The sequence below is a fragment of the Orycteropus afer genome, unplaced genomic scaffold (genome assembly GCF_000298275.1).
Source record: "Orycteropus afer afer isolate SDZICR_OR568_19922 unplaced genomic scaffold, OryAfe1.0 scaffold00325, whole genome shotgun sequence".
In the NCBI taxonomy this organism is placed as follows: domain Eukaryota; kingdom Metazoa; phylum Chordata; class Mammalia; order Tubulidentata; family Orycteropodidae; genus Orycteropus; species Orycteropus afer.
The window spans coordinates 2,265,816-2,285,930 of record NW_006921912.1 but is presented as its reverse complement, the minus strand read 5'-3'; the positions used below and the strand labels follow the sequence as shown (position 1 = coordinate 2,285,930).

The 20,115-nt window shown below is 39.9% G+C and overlaps 1 protein-coding gene across 1 annotated transcript in view; it reads right to left on the bottom strand.

Moving 5' to 3' along the window:
• MSANTD2 (Myb/SANT DNA binding domain containing 2) overlaps positions 1-18,748 on the bottom strand; it is a 32,570-nt gene extending 13,822 nt beyond the window's left edge. The window contains exon 1 of the mRNA XM_007952112.2: positions 17,978-18,748. Coding sequence (XP_007950303.2) covers positions 17,978-18,748 — 771 coding nt within the window. The remainder of the gene's footprint in view (positions 1-17,977) is intronic.
• Positions 18,749-20,115: the final 1,367 nt, after the last annotated feature.

The following is a 20,115-nucleotide window of genomic DNA, read 5'->3' as shown; positions in this document are numbered from 1 at the left end:
GTAACATGTTGGTAAGCAGTCTGATATGTTAGTCAGAAACCCTAAAATAAGACTTAATTAATGCCTTAAGCTTTTTAAGAGTCTAAAGATTGGGACAACTGGTTTAAATATAATTTATCCAGTATGCTCAGTATCCTGCTCATTTAAATAAGAGTATTAATATTTCTTTTAAGAGTTATATGGACAAATTCCCATCTCTTGAGAGAAACAATTTCTATCAGTAAAATTATATAATGATATCAATTTACTCTTCACAAGAAATACAGCACTTTTTCCCACCTGTGGGCAAGAAATCTTCTTCTGAAGTGGCAATTAAGTAATATTAAAAGATTTGTTAGGCTGATTATTTTGTTCCAATTGTATCACAAAACTCTTGATCATTCATTATCTGATTGATTTATCAATATATATACTAGATAAATTACCTATGGTAACACCTTAAAACAAGGAAATTCATAAATCCAGAAAAAAAGATAGAAAATTAAGTTTTGACTATCTTCCTTCATAATCACAATGACTAAGCTTTAACATCCTTACTTTTGAACACTGCAAAAATGACTATTAATCCTAATGACTAACGGGATTCAAAGAATAGTAATGCCATTTCAATCTTTAACCCAGTGGGATCAAAGTCTGACCTATACTCCAATGAAACTGTTCGTATTACAGTAATCTTAGTTTTCTTTTCTTAGTTACTAAGAAGAATGATCCTCAAACTTTACCCTTCACTCATCTAATTTTTCTGCAGTATTTGATACTATTCATCACCTATCCATATAACGATCCTGGACAAATTTCTATTTAATAATACTTTCTGTATTATATTGATCTACAAGGAGTAGGTAGAGGTACCCAAGGCGCTAATTACAAACCCAGGTTTTAACTTCCAAAACGCTATAAAAGTTTTGATTGGAAAAGAGCCTTAGAGATCTAGTCCAACTTCCTCATTCAGTAAATGAGGAACGAGGCCCAAAGACAGACAAGTATTCTTCGAAAAGGATATGGCATATGAAAAGTACCAAATGCTACTCATAAATTTTTAATGTTTCCTAAGAGAGCTATTCAACTAGATTGTAAGCTCAATGAAGTAGGGATTTTGTCTGCATTATTCACCTGTTCCCCTGGGCCTAGAATAGTGCCTATCACATAAAGATTTTCAATATATATTTACTAAATAAATGAATTAAAAATAATTTTTAAAGTAGTTAATCACCAGCAAAGGGGAGAAACTTTTCCTTAGTGAACAAAATAATGTGATTCATTGTTTAACCACAATAGTGGATTATATTTAGAAAATCAATAAATCAAAGTAGGTAGGGGCTACTGAAGTCTTTTGAAAAAAGGAAAAGCAGAAAAGAGTATACAATATACAGCTATAATTAGCAAAGCAAATACATTCCTTTGTAACAAATGAGGACTGAATACAGTGGGAAAGACTTTTAAAAATATCTGTCATTCTTGTTTTATTTTCCTTTGGGACAAGGAAGGGTCACCTCCCAAAGGGAGCACTGAAGTCCTGTCCAAAATTTGTTATTTCTTATACTTTACAAATTAAGTAAGAAAAATATTCAAGAACATAAGGTAACTCTGTCAAGATAGAAAAGAAAAAAGACTCAATCGCTTCCTGGATTTTAAAAAGGTCAAACAGAAGAATGACCACCAGAAATAGAGATCTTACCTCTCAGGAGCCTCAGTCTTTGTAGGGAACTGTCCAGGGTTGCCTCCTATCAGCTGCAGCTCATTTTGAATCTGGCTATCAGTGACTCACTCACTTTGTTTAAACTGGTCTGTGTCTTCATGAGGGAGAGATTCTTGCATACAAAATATAATCCAGGAAGTTCTGATTCTCAACAAATATCAACTCCTAAGTTTTTTAGGTTCCTTCACACTAGCTGCTGAGGGTCTTATGCATTCAAATTATGAAGAAAAAACCCTCAAGAAGGACAATACTAATTGTCAAAAATCAACATCTTCTATTACTCAAGGAATTAAGCATTCATGTGACCTAAAACTTTTAACCATACACTATATGTATTCCATATGAACACTCATGCAATTATAGAGCAACACTCTATAAAAGCCATGCCTAGTATGATATTCACATTTACGGGCTTCTTTGGGATATGAAAATCCTTCCAGACATGGAATCCTCAAGTGCTTCTCTATTTAGAACAAAGTAAGTAAAAGGGAAAAATTAAATTTAGGGTATACTGAACTGCTTAACTATTTCAGACTTCAGACATAAGCAGCAATAGTTAAATTGACTTCACCAAAGATAGGCAGATAACACTATTTATCTAGAACTTCTTTCCCACCTGGAAGAAAAAAAATCAATTGCTGGGAAAGAACTGACTTGGATTAGAGGTTATTTTCATCCTACCTCCTACAACACTTCTGAAGTTGCTATGTCAAGCATCTCTGTCGAATCTTTTCTCTGTACCGCACATCCTGGACACCAACCACCTCAAAGTGGTATTCGAATGACATTAAAAACGTGATATCTAAAAAACACATTCAAGATAATTACCCAAAATACTTCTAGCATAACAGGGGAGACCAATTAATCTTTAAAGGCCTGCCATGCAAACATTCTCCATTATGAACTCACTGTTCCACAATCAGCCATATCTAAGTATTAAAGTACACACACACACAAAATTACCAAAAAACTTCACACAGCTTTATCACAACAATATTGTACTGTTTCCCAAATGCAAAAGAACCTTCTATTCACAAGATCAAAGTTTAAAGGGGAACCTGTCCAGACCAGGTCTATCCCCCTGAAAGAATAGGTCACTTGATTCTGAATTTTCATATATTGACCACGTGAGTTAGTCAGTCAGTTACTATCTACTAAAAACTACCATCTAGACTACAAAGATAACCAATAATATGGATTTTTTTCCATCCATAAATTTTATGTGATTGTAAAAGAAAGAGAATAATCCTGACATCCAGATAAAAATCATTTATAACTAAAGTTATCAAAAATCTTCCATTATGATATCTGGGTATAAGCATTAAGTCAAGATTCAGTCAATTGTGAATATGTAAAGACTGAATTAGTCTAAAAAGTCATTTTGCATTTATACTGTATAAATCACAGGTCACAAATGCATGAAAAGAACATACCCACATACTCTAACAAGTATCTCTTTCATGAAAGACTTTAAAGTACGCATTTTAAGCTTATCTTAAGCATCCGTCCTTTCGCGACCTGTACTTATTTTTGGACATTCAGACAACCGTAATACTTTTTATAGCTAAATTTGTGGAATTTTATAATTACATTCTTAGCTTTATAAGGTTTTAGAAAAATGGACATATGACTAAAGTCTTGGTGCCTTCTATAAAAATCAAACATTGCCTGCTATGTAGTTCAACATCCTATGTAATGAAGGTATAAAACCTAACTACCATTTCCTGAGTGCCCACTGTGCACTCAGATTTGTGCTGAGCAGTTTACATTTATTATTCCTAATGATTACAATAAAGCTAAAAGGCAATATCCCAGGAGACAGACTCTGAGGAGACTGTGCAGGAGGTTTACTGGGGAGGGCTCCTGGGAACACCACCCGTGAAGATTGAGGAAAGCCTGACCATGCAGAGAAAGAAGCTGAACTAACACATAGTTGCAACAGAGGTCTCAGATGATCCCAAACCGAGGTACAGAACTTGGGTGATCCTTCAGAGTTGTCCTGAATCTGGGCAAGGAGCCTGGACCTTTGTATTTCAGTACTGACCAGTCACTGGATTTAGGTTCCTTTGGAGAGAAAACCTACCTAACCTTGAGTGAGGCAGCTCCCTTTGGCAAAGAGAAATTCCTAAGGGGAGTTCAACCACTGCCATCAGCAGCCAGGGCCCCAGCTGGCGGGGAGGACTAATGCCTCACTGCTGGAGGACGGATCTGAGCAGCACATCATATATACTGAGAGACATACTGTGCATCCTCATTTTATAGGTAAGAAAACTAAGGGAAAGGTAAGAGCTTTCCCAAGGTCACCATCAGAGTGTCTTTAACACAACTACCTTTTGAAAACTAAAAAGTTTTCAAAACTAGGAACCAGTATCCTTCTCTTCAGCAGACACTGAAAATGATATAAAGTCACTGTATTTTCCATTTTGCCATAGTTGCCAGGAAGTGCATACCTCATTTTAATATTTAGCTGAAGTAACCATATTTACTTAGGAACTGCTATACTCCTTGCATTCTAATTTTCTGATCCTTTATTTAGTTGGGAGCTCTGGTGGTGTAGTGCCTAAGGCATTTGACTGCTAACCAGAAGGCTGGCAGTTCAAACCACCAGCCACTTCTCGGAAGGAAGGTTGGGCAATCTACTTCCGTAGAGACTCTGCCTCAGCAACCCCAGGAGAGGTCGCTATGAGTCGGAGACGACTTGAGAGCACACAAGAACATATTTAGCTTTCTCAATATGCATATATCTTTTTTTATATATATTACACATTACAAAATAGTCCATTTCATCTCCTTTATCTCCAAGGAGATGAGTACCCTAACCATCCTTCTTCAGGCATTAGGTAAACAATGGCAGGCATAAGGTAATGGGAGTTCCATGGCTCTCTTTGGTTAAGTCTTATCCTTGCCTTCTTTTACTGTCAAAAAGTAATTCTACACTCTAAATGTTTCGCCTGCTATAAACCAAACCCTCTGCCATCGAATCAGTTCCAACTCACAGCGACCCTGTAGGAGAGAGAACTAACTGCCCCATATGGTTTCCAAGGTGAAATCTTTAGGGAAGCCAACTGCCTCATCTTTCGCCTGTGGAATGGCTGTTGGGTTTGAACTGAGGACCTTTTGGTTAGCAGTTGAGTGTCTTAATACTGCACCATCAAAGCTCCTTCTGTTATAATTCAAATTTACTTCCTTTAAGAGGAATCAGTAGTTCAATAAATGCCATCATTTACTGACTTGAACGAATGCCTGGATGAATCCTCTATAATAAATGCTTTATTACATTTCAACATGCTTTAAGTTCTTTAGAATTTCCAAATCAATGTTTCTAACTATGTCCATAATCTTACCAAAATGGTTGCCATGGAGTTGACTCTGACTCATGACAACCCCATGTATGTCAGAGTAGACCTATGCTTCAGAGGATTTCCAACAGCTGATTTTTCAGAAGTAGATCACCAAGCCTTTCTTCCTGGGTTCATAATCTTAGGGCACTATGAACCATCTGCAATGATTCTTAAATTCTGTGTTTTTATTTCAAAGAAACATGTATGATCATTTTGTGTCCAACTGGGTGTTGCGATGCAATTTTGGTATTACTTTTATGACTAAGTATGATCATAATGATGTCAAAGATATTATTTTAGTTGTCAAAATTCATAAAAGTGGGCTGATGATTAATAAGGAGGCAATATAACCAAGTGGTAAAAAGCACGGATTTTGGAGTTAGACTACTTAGTCGAGTTTCACCACCTGTTGGCTTTGTGACATTAAACAAATTAGTATCTCTGTGCCTCAATTTCTATTATCTGTAAAGTAGGGGTAGTAATGGTATTTCTGCCACAGGGTTGTTGTGAGAGTTAAGTAAGAAAATTTAAGTAGAAAATTTAAACAGACAGTATCTGCCTAATAGCTTGCATTTAGTAAATGCTATTGCTGTTGTCAGATAACCCTTGACCCATGGCAACTCCATGCACAATGGGATCAGATCATTGTGATCATAGGGTTTTCACTGGCTCATTTTCTTCAGTAGATTGCCCAGTTATTAGTCTTAGTCTGAAAACTCCACTGAAACCTGTTCAGCATCACAGCAACACACAAGCCTCCACTGACAGGTGGGTGGTGGCTACACCTGAGGTGCATTGCTTGGGAATTGAGCCCCATTTCCAGCATGGAAGGTAAGAATTCTACCACTGAACCACCACTGCCCTCTAGTAAATGTTGTTGTTGTTGTTGTTGTTATATGCCGTCGAGTTGGCCCCGACTCATAGCGACCCCTCCTTGGGTTTCCGAGGCAGTATCACTACAGAAGTAGGATTGCCCAACCTTCCTTCCAAGGAGTGGCTGGTTGTTTAATGTTAGCCATCATTATTATTATCATATAAATGATACAGTCATACCATATGGAAACCAAGGTATTTTATGAATAAAGGTTAGTTCAAGTAGAGAAAAGGAGTAACAGCACAGCATTATCACAAGGCACATGACAGGAATGTCATATACCAAAAAAACAAATCCACTGCCATCACATCGATTCCAACTCACAGCGACCCCATTGGGTTTCCAAGGCTGTAAATCTTTAAGGAAGTAGATTGCCTCATCTTCCTCCCGCTGAGCTGCTGGTGGGTTTGAACCACTAACCTTCTGGTTAGCAGCCAAATGCCTTACTCACCAGAGCTCCTTGGAATGACATACAGGAAAAACAAACTCAAAAGAAGCTGCACTACAGCAGGATATATCAGTAATGTTGGGAAAAATAAAGATGCTTACGCAAAACACTATCATTCAACATAAGAAACTTATGCTATTTTGATTTTTTTATTTTTAGTTTTATGAAGATGTTTTTTATTAACATGTGAGATCTGTAAGTAACATTGTTATGTAATCATTTTTATGACCATACATTATTCACATTTCAGAAATATCTGGCTATAACCTTATAATGTCATCGATTTTTTGTCCATAGTTTATAGATAAAAGCTAATCATTTAACCATTCTCAAAGATTTATGGTCTTGGCAAGAAGATGGTAACTAACACACTGCCACAGAAACCGGGGGGGGGGGGGCAGGAGGCGGGGAGCTGGAAGGGGAATCCTAACCACCCATCCAGAGTGAGAACGAAGCCTCACTCATAAAGCAACCTGTTTAAAAGAAGCAGGAGGTAGGCAAAACCCAGCATGAATAGAAACAAGTAATATGAATGACCCATATATTTTCTTAATTTTGGATATAACAAAAAAGCATGTAGACTTTTCATTCCTTTTTAGTGCTTGGAAATTTACTGGAATTAAAATAAGATGTCCCACCACTTCTTGAAAAACGACAAAATGTTTAAAGGATTATGTAGTTATGTTATGGTGAGGAAGTTAAAAATATTCCCTTTTATTTTGCCTCTTAATTTTGTAATGTGATTATATAACTTATGTTGTTGTTGTTATGTGCCGTCGAGTCGGCCCCGACTCATAGCGACCCCTCCTTGGGTTTCCGAGGCAGTATCACTACGGAAGTAGGATTGCCCAACCTTCCTTCCGAGGAGTGGCTGGTGGGTTTGAACCACCGGCCATCTGGTTAGCAGGCAAGTGTCTTAGCCACTATGCTACCAGAGCTCCCTATGAAGAAAAAATTATTTTATATTTTCCTAAAACTGGCACAAATCTGATCTTCCTAAGCCCAACTATTAATCATGTTTCCTAATATGCAAAGGTGGAAAGTTTTATGAGGGAAGGGACAGTACCTAGTTTTGGTCAAGACTTTCATTGTGTAGCTAAGTATAGTGCCTGGCTCAGTAACAGATGTTTACTCCCTAATGGCTGAATGAACACTAACAATGGAAGTACTTTACAGCAAAGTGGTACAAACCTCAAGTGACAACTAGAGATATACAAAAAGGAATAACAAAAAATCATATAAATTATTAATAAAGCAAATAACTTCTTGATCAACAATAAATGGTTTTTTATTTCTTATCAATAATGAAACATAGAGCTCAGATTTTCCAAGATTAATAATGCGGATATCAAGGAATAGCATATTTGAGGGTGTTTTTTTTCCCCCCTAATTGTGTTGATTCTGCTTTGAATTACATACTTTAAACATCATATTTTATACCAGAATGTACTTCTTTGAACCAACCTACTGTCATCAAGTCGACTCCTACTCATAGCAACCCTTTAGGACAAGGAACTACTCCATAGGGTTTCCAAGGCTGTAATCTTCATAGAAGCAAACTGCTTCATCTCTTTCCCATGGAGCGGTTGGTGAGTTTGAACTGCCAATCTTTTGGTGAGCAGCGTAATGCTTTAACCACTACACCACCACAGCTCCTTTAGTTCTTTGATGTATTCCCAGCACCTAAATCAATGCCAGGCATGCATCATCAATAAATTTTTGTTAAATTAACAAAGAGAACTTTCTTAAGATTGCATACAAGCAGATGAGAGATCAAATATAAAATCAAAGTATTTTGGACCTATCATTTTCTACTTTCTAAATCATAATAAACCAGCTCTTCTCATTGAGAGAAAATTATTTTCAGATGTTTTAAAAAATAATAAAAGCAGTTTTTGGTGGATATGAATTTGATTCTGGCTTTATTAGGATCAATTACAAACACAATTGGCTTATTTGAAAAATGAAGTTATATGAAGACATATAGTTGAGAAAACAATATTGCGTGTTTCAAAACTTCAGGCTATTACAACAAAGTAGTCTTACATAGGCTGAGAAAATGCAAGTAGAAAACATGTCTAAGTACACAGCTTCTACTCTATTGTATCAATTTAAATTGAACAAAGTATTATTTGGTAGTTCAAAATATGTCATGATGAATATAGCTAAGAACACACATATAAAAATAAAATGATGGCTGTAATTCCTAAAATGCCTGAGAATAAATACAAGTTTGTATTTCACTAAGCAGTAACAACATATCCTACTTAAGCGACAAAATAATATTCACTTGATTAGTGCCAACAAAAAAAATTCTCATTCACTCTCAAGGACTCTCAGCTACAAATAGGTTAAGAATTATACAGATTTAAATACAAGTCTTTTTCCAAAATACAAAATTCTTTCAATTATTCAGAACAGGGGGAAAGATTCAGAGTGGATTACAAACTTCAAAAAATCCGTGATATATGCATATGAGGCAAAAATCCATTAAGCGTTCATTTTAATCAAATGAAGTTTTTCCCATGGTAAGTAGAAAGCATAAGAACACATTGTATAACTTACATAGCAGGAATAAAATTAAAAAGTACCTAATCAATACCTCAAGGCTTGCTTACTTTGGCCACATCATCAGGAAAGACCATTGGTCAGAAAAGGGCATCCTGCTAAAGTGGAAGGTAAGCAAAACAAAGGAAACCCTCAAAATAGCCATACAAAAGACTCAAACATACCAACATATGTTTGAAGACAGCACAGGATCGAGGAATGTTTTGTTCTGTTTTACATAAGGTCACTATGAGCCAGAGTCGACTTGATGGCACCTAACAAAACCCACCAGCCACTCCTCGGAAGGAAGGTTGGGCAATCCTACTTCCGTAGTGATACTGCCTCGGAAACCCAAGGAGGGGTCGCTATGAGTCGGGGCCGACTCGACGGGACATAACAACAACAACAACAACAATAAATGACAGTCACTATGATCCTAACAATCAATTTTTTTAAATCTAAAGCTATTTATAGTATTGATCTGTTACTCTTGAATCTCAGGAAGATTCCTCCCATCCTATTTTGTTCTACTTTTTAAATATTACACAAATACAACATTCCATGGGGGGCTGCTTCAACACCAACCTAGCATACTTTAGAGTTGGCTTTATGACAATCAACATTTGAAATCTTGGCACTGAATTTCAGTTCTTACCCTCTGGTGAGGGAGCTCTGGCAGCGCTCTGGTAGCGTAGTGACTAAGGCACTTGACTGCTAACTAGAAGGCTGGCGGTTCAAATCCACCAGCCACCCCTCAGAAGGAAGATGGGGCAATCTACTTCCACAGTGATACTGCCTCGGAAACCCAAGGAGGGGTCAACTATGAGTTGGGTCTGACTCGACGGCATATAACAACAACACCCTCTGGTGAAAAAAGGTAATGTTCAGAAAAAGAGAGAAGAAAGAAAGAAGGACAATCAATCTTAAAGTTTGAGGAACAGATCAGAATCAAAGAGTCCGTGCAGAGCGTACCCTAGAGGCAACAATAATAACCCTGTTTTAGTTGGATCTCACTGGGATTTAGCAATCAAGCTTAAAAACTACCCCATGAAACTCTGTGATCTTGTGTGACTACAGCAAAGAATCCTCTGTGTAAATGAGAAGTAGAAAGTGAGCTGTGTCACAGGTTAAAATCTAAGAAATGCTGTAAATTAAAATTTTCAGATTCTTCAAACAGCTTCACAGTTTACATATATCTGAAATCTCTTCACTTCTCTCCATCTTTGTTGCCTCTACTTTATTTCACCTCTTGTCTAGATAATTGCAAAGCCTCTAAATGCTTGGTTCTTCCAGTATTGCCCCTTGCAACCCACTGTCCACACTGCAGCCAGGTTGTTGTTGTTGTTAAATCATTTAACAGCCAGGGACTGTTTCAAAATTTAAGACTAACCATGTCACCCCTGCTTAAAATCCTTTGATGATTAAGATAAAGTCCAAACTCCTTAGCATATCATCTGACCTCTTGTTTATGTCTCCAGTCTCGTTTCTTACCACTCTCTCTACCCTCCTCAGCCTCCACCCTCAAACCCAAGGTTCCAGGTACCTGGGACTACACAGATATGGAAACATTTCACCAGAGCACCTGGGGCCTTACCTGTGTCAAGGTAATGACACTTCTGGAGTTTCCGTAATACTCTAAAAGAACATAGTGACTGAAAAAGTCTGGATTTCACCTCAGTGGGATCTAATCCTCTTTTATCTACCTGTGGGTTATGGTCCATTAGTGGGTTGGGAAACCAATTTTAGTGGGTCGTATTCAGTATTTTAGAAAAAAAAATTAAATAGAACATACCAAAGTATATCACACATGTTTAAGTATTGTGCTATGTAGATTAAAAGAGTTAATAGTTGTAATGCACTTAGAACATGCATGGCACATAGTAAATGCTACCTAAGTGTTAGCTCTTATTATTATAAAAAACAAATCAGATGCTATCAAGTCAATTCAGAATCCATGGGGTTTTCAATGATGGGCTTTCTTCTGAAATGCCTCTGGGTGGACTCAAATTTCCAACCTTTTGGTTAACAGCTGAGCAGGTTAACTGTCAGACTCAGTTATACCTACATACTGTGTTATGTGAATACTAGGTCCCAGAGTAAAATATTTTTTTCTATCGTGGGTTGTGTGGTGGCGGTGGGGAAATGCACTGCTTCAGTTTTTCTTTCCAGTATATAAATTAATGAATGAGATGTTTAATGACTATTTGCACAACTGTAATTCAATGCTATAAAAAGGTGTTACTCATCAAAACATGTAAATGACTAAGAATTGGTGTATCCACTATAATGTTATCCCAAAACTGTCAGTTCCACCACCAACCATACTACCACCAACCACCTCCTAAGACACCTCCACAACATTTCATGTATTGCTTTTCAAACAAGAGACATGGCTTTCTAAATGTCTTATCATTTATCAAATTTCTGAAACAATTTTATTATCTGAATACTTCCAGTTTTAGATTCTTGGATAAAAATATCTCCAGGATCTACCACAGGACCTGGCACTGACTAAAAACCAACTGCCACTGAGTCAATTCAGACTCATAGTGACCATAAAGGACAGAGCAGAATTGTCCCACAGGGTTTCCAATCAAGGATATAAGTCTTTACAAAAGCAGACTGCCTCATTTTCTCTCCTGGAGCACCCGGTGGGTTCAAACTGCCCACCTTCTGGTTAGCAGCCAAATGTTTTAACTACTGTGCCACCAGAGTTCCTTACCTGGCACCCAAATATTTATTGGTAAATAAATGAAAAATCAGAGTTCTTACTTCATATTTAAATGGAAGCTTGTAATAAATCTGTCAGTTGAGCGTGGTGGAAGGGAATGGACAAGATCTCTAAATCCCTCCTCAGACATCTGAATCTTAGTCTTTCCCCTATAGAAACTTCCCAGTTTCTCTCCTGCCTTTCTAAAGGCAGTGGTTTCCAACTACCCAGTCCCACTGTATCTGCCAAGAAGGTTGTCAAAAAGATGTTCAGAATTCTAAAGCAGTGATCTTCAATTGAAGTATCCATATTATCTACAGACATGTGAAGACTTACAGGAGTCTTTTTAAGAATCGCATCCAAGAACAGGTTTAAGGGAAACAATTTCCAGGTCTTCAATTTCCATATTTAAACTTTTCATTGGTCACAATAGCCCTATGGACCCTTTACAAAAGAAAGACACATCTTCACCCATCACAAACCTTACTATCATATACTGCTCTAGGGTGTATGTAAAAACCTCCAAGGAGCCAAACAAAAGAATCAGAGATACTAATTTGGAAGCACCTCCTTTAATTTATTTAAGAATGTATTTAGGATAACAAAACTACTGTAAGAAAACAAACAAACTCACTGCCATCTCACAGGATCCCTTCTTAGGTTTCAGAGGCCCTATCTCTAGGGAAGTAGATTGCCTAATATTCCTTCTGAAGAGTGGCTTGGTGAGTTTGAACCACCAACCTTCTGGTTAGGAGTCAAATGTCTTAGGCACTAGGCCACCAAAGCTCTGAACAAAAGTACTTTAGGTTAGTGATACTGTCTCTTTTAAATGTCACTACAGTATTTCCTGATTGCTAAATTTTTCAATATACATTTGATAAAACATATAAACCAAAAAACCAAACGCACAGCTGTCAAGTCAGAACCAAATCATTCCAACTCCTCCTTGGGTTTCCGAAGTGGTATCACTACAGAAATAGATTGCCCAACCTTCCTTCTGAGGAGTGGCTGGTGGGTTTGAATCGCCAGCCTTCTGGTTAGCAGTCAAATGCCTTAGGCATTATGCCACCAGAGCTCCTAAACCAAATTCACTGCCATGGAGTTGCCTCCAACTCATAGTGACCCCTCCTTGGGTTTCCAAGGCGGTATCACTACAGAGTAGATTGCCCGATCTTCCTTCTGAGGAGTGGCTGGTGGGTTTGAACTTAAAGTGAAGGGCACAAAACAAGTTGAACACTCAGAATATGGAAGGAAACTCTGAGTGGCACATTTCTTGGAAATCCTTCAAAGATAATGCAGAAAGAAATTCCTGTTTGCAAACACAGAGAAAAGTCCTCAGAGACAGGCAGAGTACATTAAAATGCTCATACAGGGACAAAGGAGCTTTGGTGGCATAGTGCCTAAGCCATCTGACTGCTAACCAGAAGGCTGGCGGTTCAAACCCACCAGCAGTTCCACGGACGGAAGATTGGCAATCTATTTCCGCAGAAATTTACCACCTCAGAAACCCAAAGGGGATCCCTATGAGTCAGAATCAACTTGATGGCAGTAAGCTTTTTTTTTTTTTTTTTTTTTTACACAGGGACAAGGTATCTTTTTGGTTCTGAGTTATCTTTGCTCTGTTGGCTCTCACAAACAAATAACTGCCAAGGCTTGACAGCTAAAATGAAAGACCAAATCTAAGTATAAAAAATAGTAAAATGAAAGACCAAATCTACTGTGCTATGTGTTGTCTGCTAAAATACAAAGTCTGTTTCACAGATTATTATGATTACTGATGAATAAATCTAAGCAATAACCCTAGAAAATGAATCATTTTGTTTGCTAGGCATTAGACTTACTATCACTTTTATATCTGTCTGATGAGCAACCAGCACTGATGCAGCAGAGACAAGTCTTTGAGGCCATACAACCACCTTGCATATCATCTTGAGGCAGAGTTAGAAGTGCACATCTGTTTGAAAGACATAAAGCCAACAACTCTCAAGAGGCAAATTTTTGGAGAACACCCAAAAATATGGGACTTGGGAATGAGTTTTGTAGCGCATCAGATTAAGTGACTGAAGTGTGAATACAGCATCTGGCTCAGAGTGAAAGCTTTCATGAATTCCAAGTCTAGCTACATCTTTCAAACCTAAGTACCACTGTTGTTGTTGTTGTCGTTATTTGCCATTGAGTCGGCCCCGACTCATAGCGACCCCTCCTTGGGTTTCCGAGGCAGTATCACTACGGAAGTAGGAATGCCCAACCTTCCTTCCGAGGAGTACCACTAGGACCATGATAAAATCTCTCCCACCTTTGAAGTCATCATACTTATTCTATTGTACTCATACTATGTTTAATCAAGTATTACTTTGCCTTATCACTCCTTATGCTGTTTTATAGGAGCTCTGGTAGCACAGTGGCTCAGGCACTTGACTGCTAACCAGAAGGCTGGCGGTTCAAACCCACCAGCCACTCCTCAGAAGGAAGATGGGGCAATCTACTTCCGTAGTGATACTGCCTAGGAAACCCAAGGAGGGGTCGCTATGACTCGGGGCCGACTCGAAGGCACGTAACAACAACAACAACATGTTGTTTTATATAGCTTGTTAACTCTGATGTTGCATACAAACTCTTAAACTGAACTGTAAACTCTGAGACCACATACAGAATTACAGATTACAGTTCTTCTACTAATTCTCAAATCTAGCTGAGAGCCCTGCACAAAAAAGCACTCAAATATATGGCAAACATTAAAATGAAGAAAAGGCCCACAGAAAAGGAGAAAAGTAATGCAATTAATAGAAAACTACTTAGACTTGTTCATCTGACTCCAAATTATGCTAGAATTGTTAGCAGACCAATTTTCTTCTGGCACTCAAACAAAAAGTAGCAAAATGTCAGAAGCAAACAATCTGTATAGCAAGGCAATCTCAAACACTTCCATTTTATCCAAATGATTGAACAAATACTAATAAGAGGACATGTCAGACATTAAAGTGAAACTCTTTGCAGCAATAAACAAATGTTTATCTGGTTATAAATTAAAATTTTGTGTGTTGAGAAACATACACATTCATTCGGATAGTATTAAAAAATAGGACTTGAGTAGAAAAATCCAAGAGTTTATTGATTCGATGACAATATTTAGTTTTACAAAGGGGACTGAGGAACAGTCCAGAGAAGGTAGTTATTCAGGAAAGTGGTCAGGGAAGAGGCTGAGGTAGGACTCAGCTTTCTGATGCCTTAGCCTATGTTACAGATTTAATATGATGAGATGAAGGCTGCTACAGCAACACCTCGAGACTATTTGGTAAAGGGAAAGTTTTCAGGAATACTACTGAATCTCTTTCCCCCTTTTGAATATAGAAGAGATTTCTTCCTGAATTTTCATAATTAAATATTTCATAGGTATTTCAAATATATTAGACCACAAATGTAACGAACTCACATGGTGTTCCTGCTCTAACATTCACTTTACATTTACACAAGCTACATTATTGGTACCCAGTTTCTCATTGTCCACATTGTACAGCACTACTTTACCTTTATTTTGTAAAATTTAAAGCAAAAAAGATTACTAAATTTCTGTTTTTACAGTTTTCATCAACCCAATAAAGTGTAAGAGAACTCTGAATTACTTGTTCTAAACAGGCATTTCAAATACTAGGATCTAAGATTGTGTTTTCAGGGGTTTGAGATTCTCTGAGAATTCTTTTTGGCGTGTGTTTTCTATTTTCATCAACATAATCTGGGTTACATGGACCTCCACCTCATAATTGTTTAAGACTATGATTTCAGTGGCCACATTCACTTCTTCGCTTAAGATTACATTCATACTGAATCTCCTAAATGGTGAAAATTTCATTTTTAATGCCATATTTTTCAAACTATTCTAGATTTTAATATCCAAAACTTTTTCTAGCTTTATTTGGTAAATTTAATAAACATGTATATGTAGTCACTTGATATACAGTAGTGAATAAGACAGACCTGAAGCTGTCCTTATGAAGCTTATAATTCTAGTAAGAAAGACTAACATCATTAATGGAGAATTTGGATTCCTTAATTGAAGTCACTGAAGAAGTAGAGCAGGAAACTCTGGTGGCATAGTCAGTAAGGCATTTGGCTACTAACCAGATGGCTGGTGATTCAAAACCCACCAGCTGCTCAGTGGAAGATGAGGCAATCTACTTCCATAAAGGTTTAAAGCCTTGGAAACCCAACGGGGGTCATTATGAGTTGGAATCCCCTTTAGGGCAGTGGGTTTGGCGTCCCACCCCACCCCCGAAGCAGAGTATCTTTTTTTAAATAAAGCAGTTATCTGTCCTGCTTGTTAACTGCTACTGGTCATAGTAGTTTATAGTCAGATATTGTCTACATATTCTCAAAATAGTCTAAGAACTTGAGGTCACCTTGGCCTTATCTGTCTGGAGACAAGTAAATTGATCCGCCTCTTAAAATTCTTCAGAAAAGTCAAATCGCCTTTTCTTGTTTTAGGTTATTCTTCTCATAACTGGACAATGAGGCAATCCAAACAGATTACTCTGGTCATTTAAGAAGCAATTTTATGGAATGATTTATGTTACATAAGGTTTTATAAGCACACTTTTTCTCTCTGGTGGTGTAATTTCTATGGATAAAAATCAGTCAAGCTGAAACAAATGTTCATGGTACACATCTAAACTCAACAAAAATTCATAGATAAATGTTAAACAGCACAGTGCAAAAACTCTCCCAAAACTTTAAGAACTTGAATAAAGGAATGAAATTCAGAAAACAGTAGCTTATTACTGTCTATTAGCTACTATAATGACATCCTCATTAAAAATGGAGGAAGGGTGCATAGGAAGTCCCAAAGATATACGTAATCAAGTAAACTAATTTGATTTTGTATTTGAGAAGTGGGTACCAAATCTCTTGAACCATAGTTCCTCCTGCCCTAGTGTGGTGGATTCACAGAGACTTGACAGGACAAGTAGAACTGCCCAATGGGGTTTCCAAGGCTATAATCTTTAAGGAAGCAGATTACCACATCTTTCTCCCACAGAGCTACTGGTGGGTTCACCGTGCCAAGTGCTTTAACCACTGCACCACTGGAGTTTCCTGAATAGTAAGTTTGAAATATCCTAGTTTCTGGACCAAATTTTCTAAACAACAATGTCCCCAGATGAATACTACTAGAGCCAAGACCATACAAACTTTGGTGCAATATCTCTCTGCAAATAATACATACAAGAAAAACTCCTTTACTGTGACCGTGATTGTTCTTGTCAAAGTTCCCGAAGAAAGTGTCACCCTACCAGAAAGGAAGTACAAAGATACTATGAATAGGAACAGGAAGTTATTTTAGTGAAAATTAGAAGAATCCTTTCCAAAATCTAACTCTAGCAGACACTCTGTGATGAAGGAACTAGCTTAACTAAAATACAACTCCATATCTGCCAATAACACACATTTGAATGCCTAGATTACAAATCAGTAAAAAACCGCAAAATGGCCCCGACAGCTGGTAAAATTTCTAGCCCAAATCAAGCCTCCGCATTTAAACATTCAGATGTACAAGGAGAGCCAGATGCAACTGAGAGCTTTACTTGTCACCACATCCGGCACAATAACTCAGGCAAGGAAAAACTGGCTTTCAAGAAGGAATCTCATCAGAAACAGAGCAGGACCTCAAGCCAATCTAACTCTGGAAGCATCAATGCTACAAATTAAAGACCAACTCTCAGCTAGGGTACCTTTCATTGTGCCCACCAACTCCACGATGATAACACACAATCGGTCTGCAATCAACCCTTCACAGTTCTCCAAAGCATCTCAAAGTCTTACTCATCCTTCGTAGCTGAAGTTGGAAGCAGGGCGAATGACACAAAAGCCAATCGTCCGAAAGCGCTTTTCGTACAGCTCAGTCACCGTCACTCATTGAAAATTCCTAAACTAGGGGCTCACAACCCCCCTCTTCTGCCCTTCCTCAATCCCGCCCCAGGCCGGTAAGCCTCAGCCTGAAAGCCCCTCGGCTCGAACAAAGCGAGGGGCCCCGGCAGTGGGGAGCGAGAGGCGCAGGCAGCACCGGGACTGCAGCACAGCGCACAATGAGAAACTACCAACTTCAGAGCGCAGGAACATCGTCAATTGGCAAGAAAAAGGGGCGGCGGCAGGCACGCCCAACTTCAAACTCAGGAAACCTACGGGCTGGCGGCCATCTGGAAAAAAGCCCCTTTCCCAGGGAGAGAAGAAAAAGGCGGAGATGCGAATCGCCCCCCTGGGCCCCGGAGGGGGAGCCCTGTTCTCAGATCGGTCCCCGCCCCCGAGGCCCACTTCCCCGCCTTCTCTCTGCCTCTGGTTCGCTGCCCCAAGCCGGGCGGCCGGTTACCTTGATCCGCTCCCGGCACTGAGACGGGGTCCGCTCGTAGCCCAGCTCGGCCAGAGCCCGGGACACGCGCTCGTACATGGCTGGCCCGGGGGCCTTGCTGCCGAACACCGTGCCAGCTCCCTCCAGCTGCTGGTACCGCGCCTCCACCAACCGCTCGTTGCCCCACACTGCGATGAGCGCGTTCGTCTCGGCGGGCGTCCACGACATGCCCCGGCAGGCAGCTGCCGACGCAGCCCCACCACCGCCGCCACCAGGGGAGAAGGAGACGGAGGACGAGGCGGCGCTGCGGCCCCCCAGCCCCAGCCCGAGACCCCCGGACGCCGCTGCCCCCGAGCCCGCCGCACTGCCCGGCCCAAGCGGGGAGGCACCCCGAGGCGTGGACGGGTCGGACAACGAGGGATTTCCATCGCTTAGGCCACCAGGAGAGGCCGGAGAGAGCACCTCCATCTTCGGAATTTTTAGCGGCGAGTTGGCGGGCAGCTCCGAGCCACAGGGCGCAGCCATCTTCCAAGCGGCCGCTGCTGCACCGCCCGGAAGTGACGCGCCGGCGCATCCGGCCACCGCGGTCTCAGGGGCTGTTCTCGGGCCTGGTTTGCGGGTAGGTGGGTGGCTACCCACTCCTGGTGCAGAGGATAAGGCTGAGATGCTGGGCTCTTCCGCTCTCCGCAGCCTTTCTCCGCGAGCCCTCCCGCGCCGCCCGCACCTCCCCCGGGGTGGGGGGCGGGAATGGGGCGCGCCGAACCCCGGAGCTGAGGAGAAGGGTGGGGGCATGAGGGCGCTGGTGTGAGGAACAGATTCGAGCCTTCTCACTTCCTCTACTATCTCAACCTCCAGGAGGAGGGGTGAAGCCCGCGAGGAGGCTCGGAGTTAAGGAGGAATTGACCATTTCGCTCTCTTCCCTTCTTTTGGTCTCTCTTCGTTGATATAGAGGCTGACATCCAAATTGGAGGTTGGAGAAACTTGCCGAGTGAGGGTATATCCAGGATGGGGCCAATGTTAAATGGGTAGCCTTTCTGGGGAAAGTTTAAAAAAGCAGATAGGGGCCAGTGTTCGAGTTCGTATGCTATAGCTTTTCAAGAAATCCTGGACCATTATTTAATAATAGCAATGCTTTGGTTCCAGTTATGATATATTGTTTTCTAGTTAGTCTGGGTATGTATGACCGTTTATAGAAGAATTAAATGGCTTTGTTGCATTTGTATGGTTTGAACCTGCAAGAAGTGTGAGCCCAGCAGAAAAGTTACTTCCCAGTAACTTCAAAATCCGTTTCTGATTTGGAAGTTACATAGTTTTGCCAGTTTTTCATACCTATGAGTATAAGCAACGAGCCCTGGTGACGCAGTGGTTAAACCACTCAGCCACTAACCAAGTTTGGCTGTTCTAACCCACCAGCTGGTCCACAGGAGAAAGATGGTGGCAGTCTGCTTCCAGAAAGATTTATGGAAACCCTATGGGGCAATTCTGCCCCATCCTAATAGGGTGGCTTTGTGTCGGAATCCACTCCATTTTGCAATGAGGTTTTGTAGAGTATGGTGACTGTCAGTTATGACAGCTCTTGTGACCTCTGGCAGTAAATTAGCATATTAGTCACCCCTGAAAGCACCTTAAATCGCTGGAACATAATAAACATTAGGACACTTGCCATTTGATTGTGACCCCATGTGGTACCAGTAGAACTCCATAAAGTTTTATTGGCTGTAATTTTTACAGAAACTGATCACCAGGGTTTTCGGTGAAGGTGCTGGTGCCACTGGGTGGGTTCCAGCCATCAACTTTTAGGTTACCAGTTGAGCAAAAACTTCAAAGCTGAAAACCAAATTGTTCAGCTTGGATCTTTATTTTTAAAACTTCAATACCCCACCCCCTAAAAAGCAGACTTGTAACTGAAGCAGCTGGCCAATGATTGTAAATAAATTCCAACCAAAACCAATTCACTTCATATGGTCCATTTTGACTCATAGCAACTCTATAGGACAGAGTAGAACTGTCCCCATAGAGTTTGCAAGGCTGTAAACCTTTATGGAGTAAGACTGTCTCATCCAGGTTCCAACTGCTAACGATTTGGTTAGCAGCCAAATGCTTTAACCACTGCTCCACTAGAGCTCTGTAAATAAATTATGCAGTTGTTTTCTTTTTTT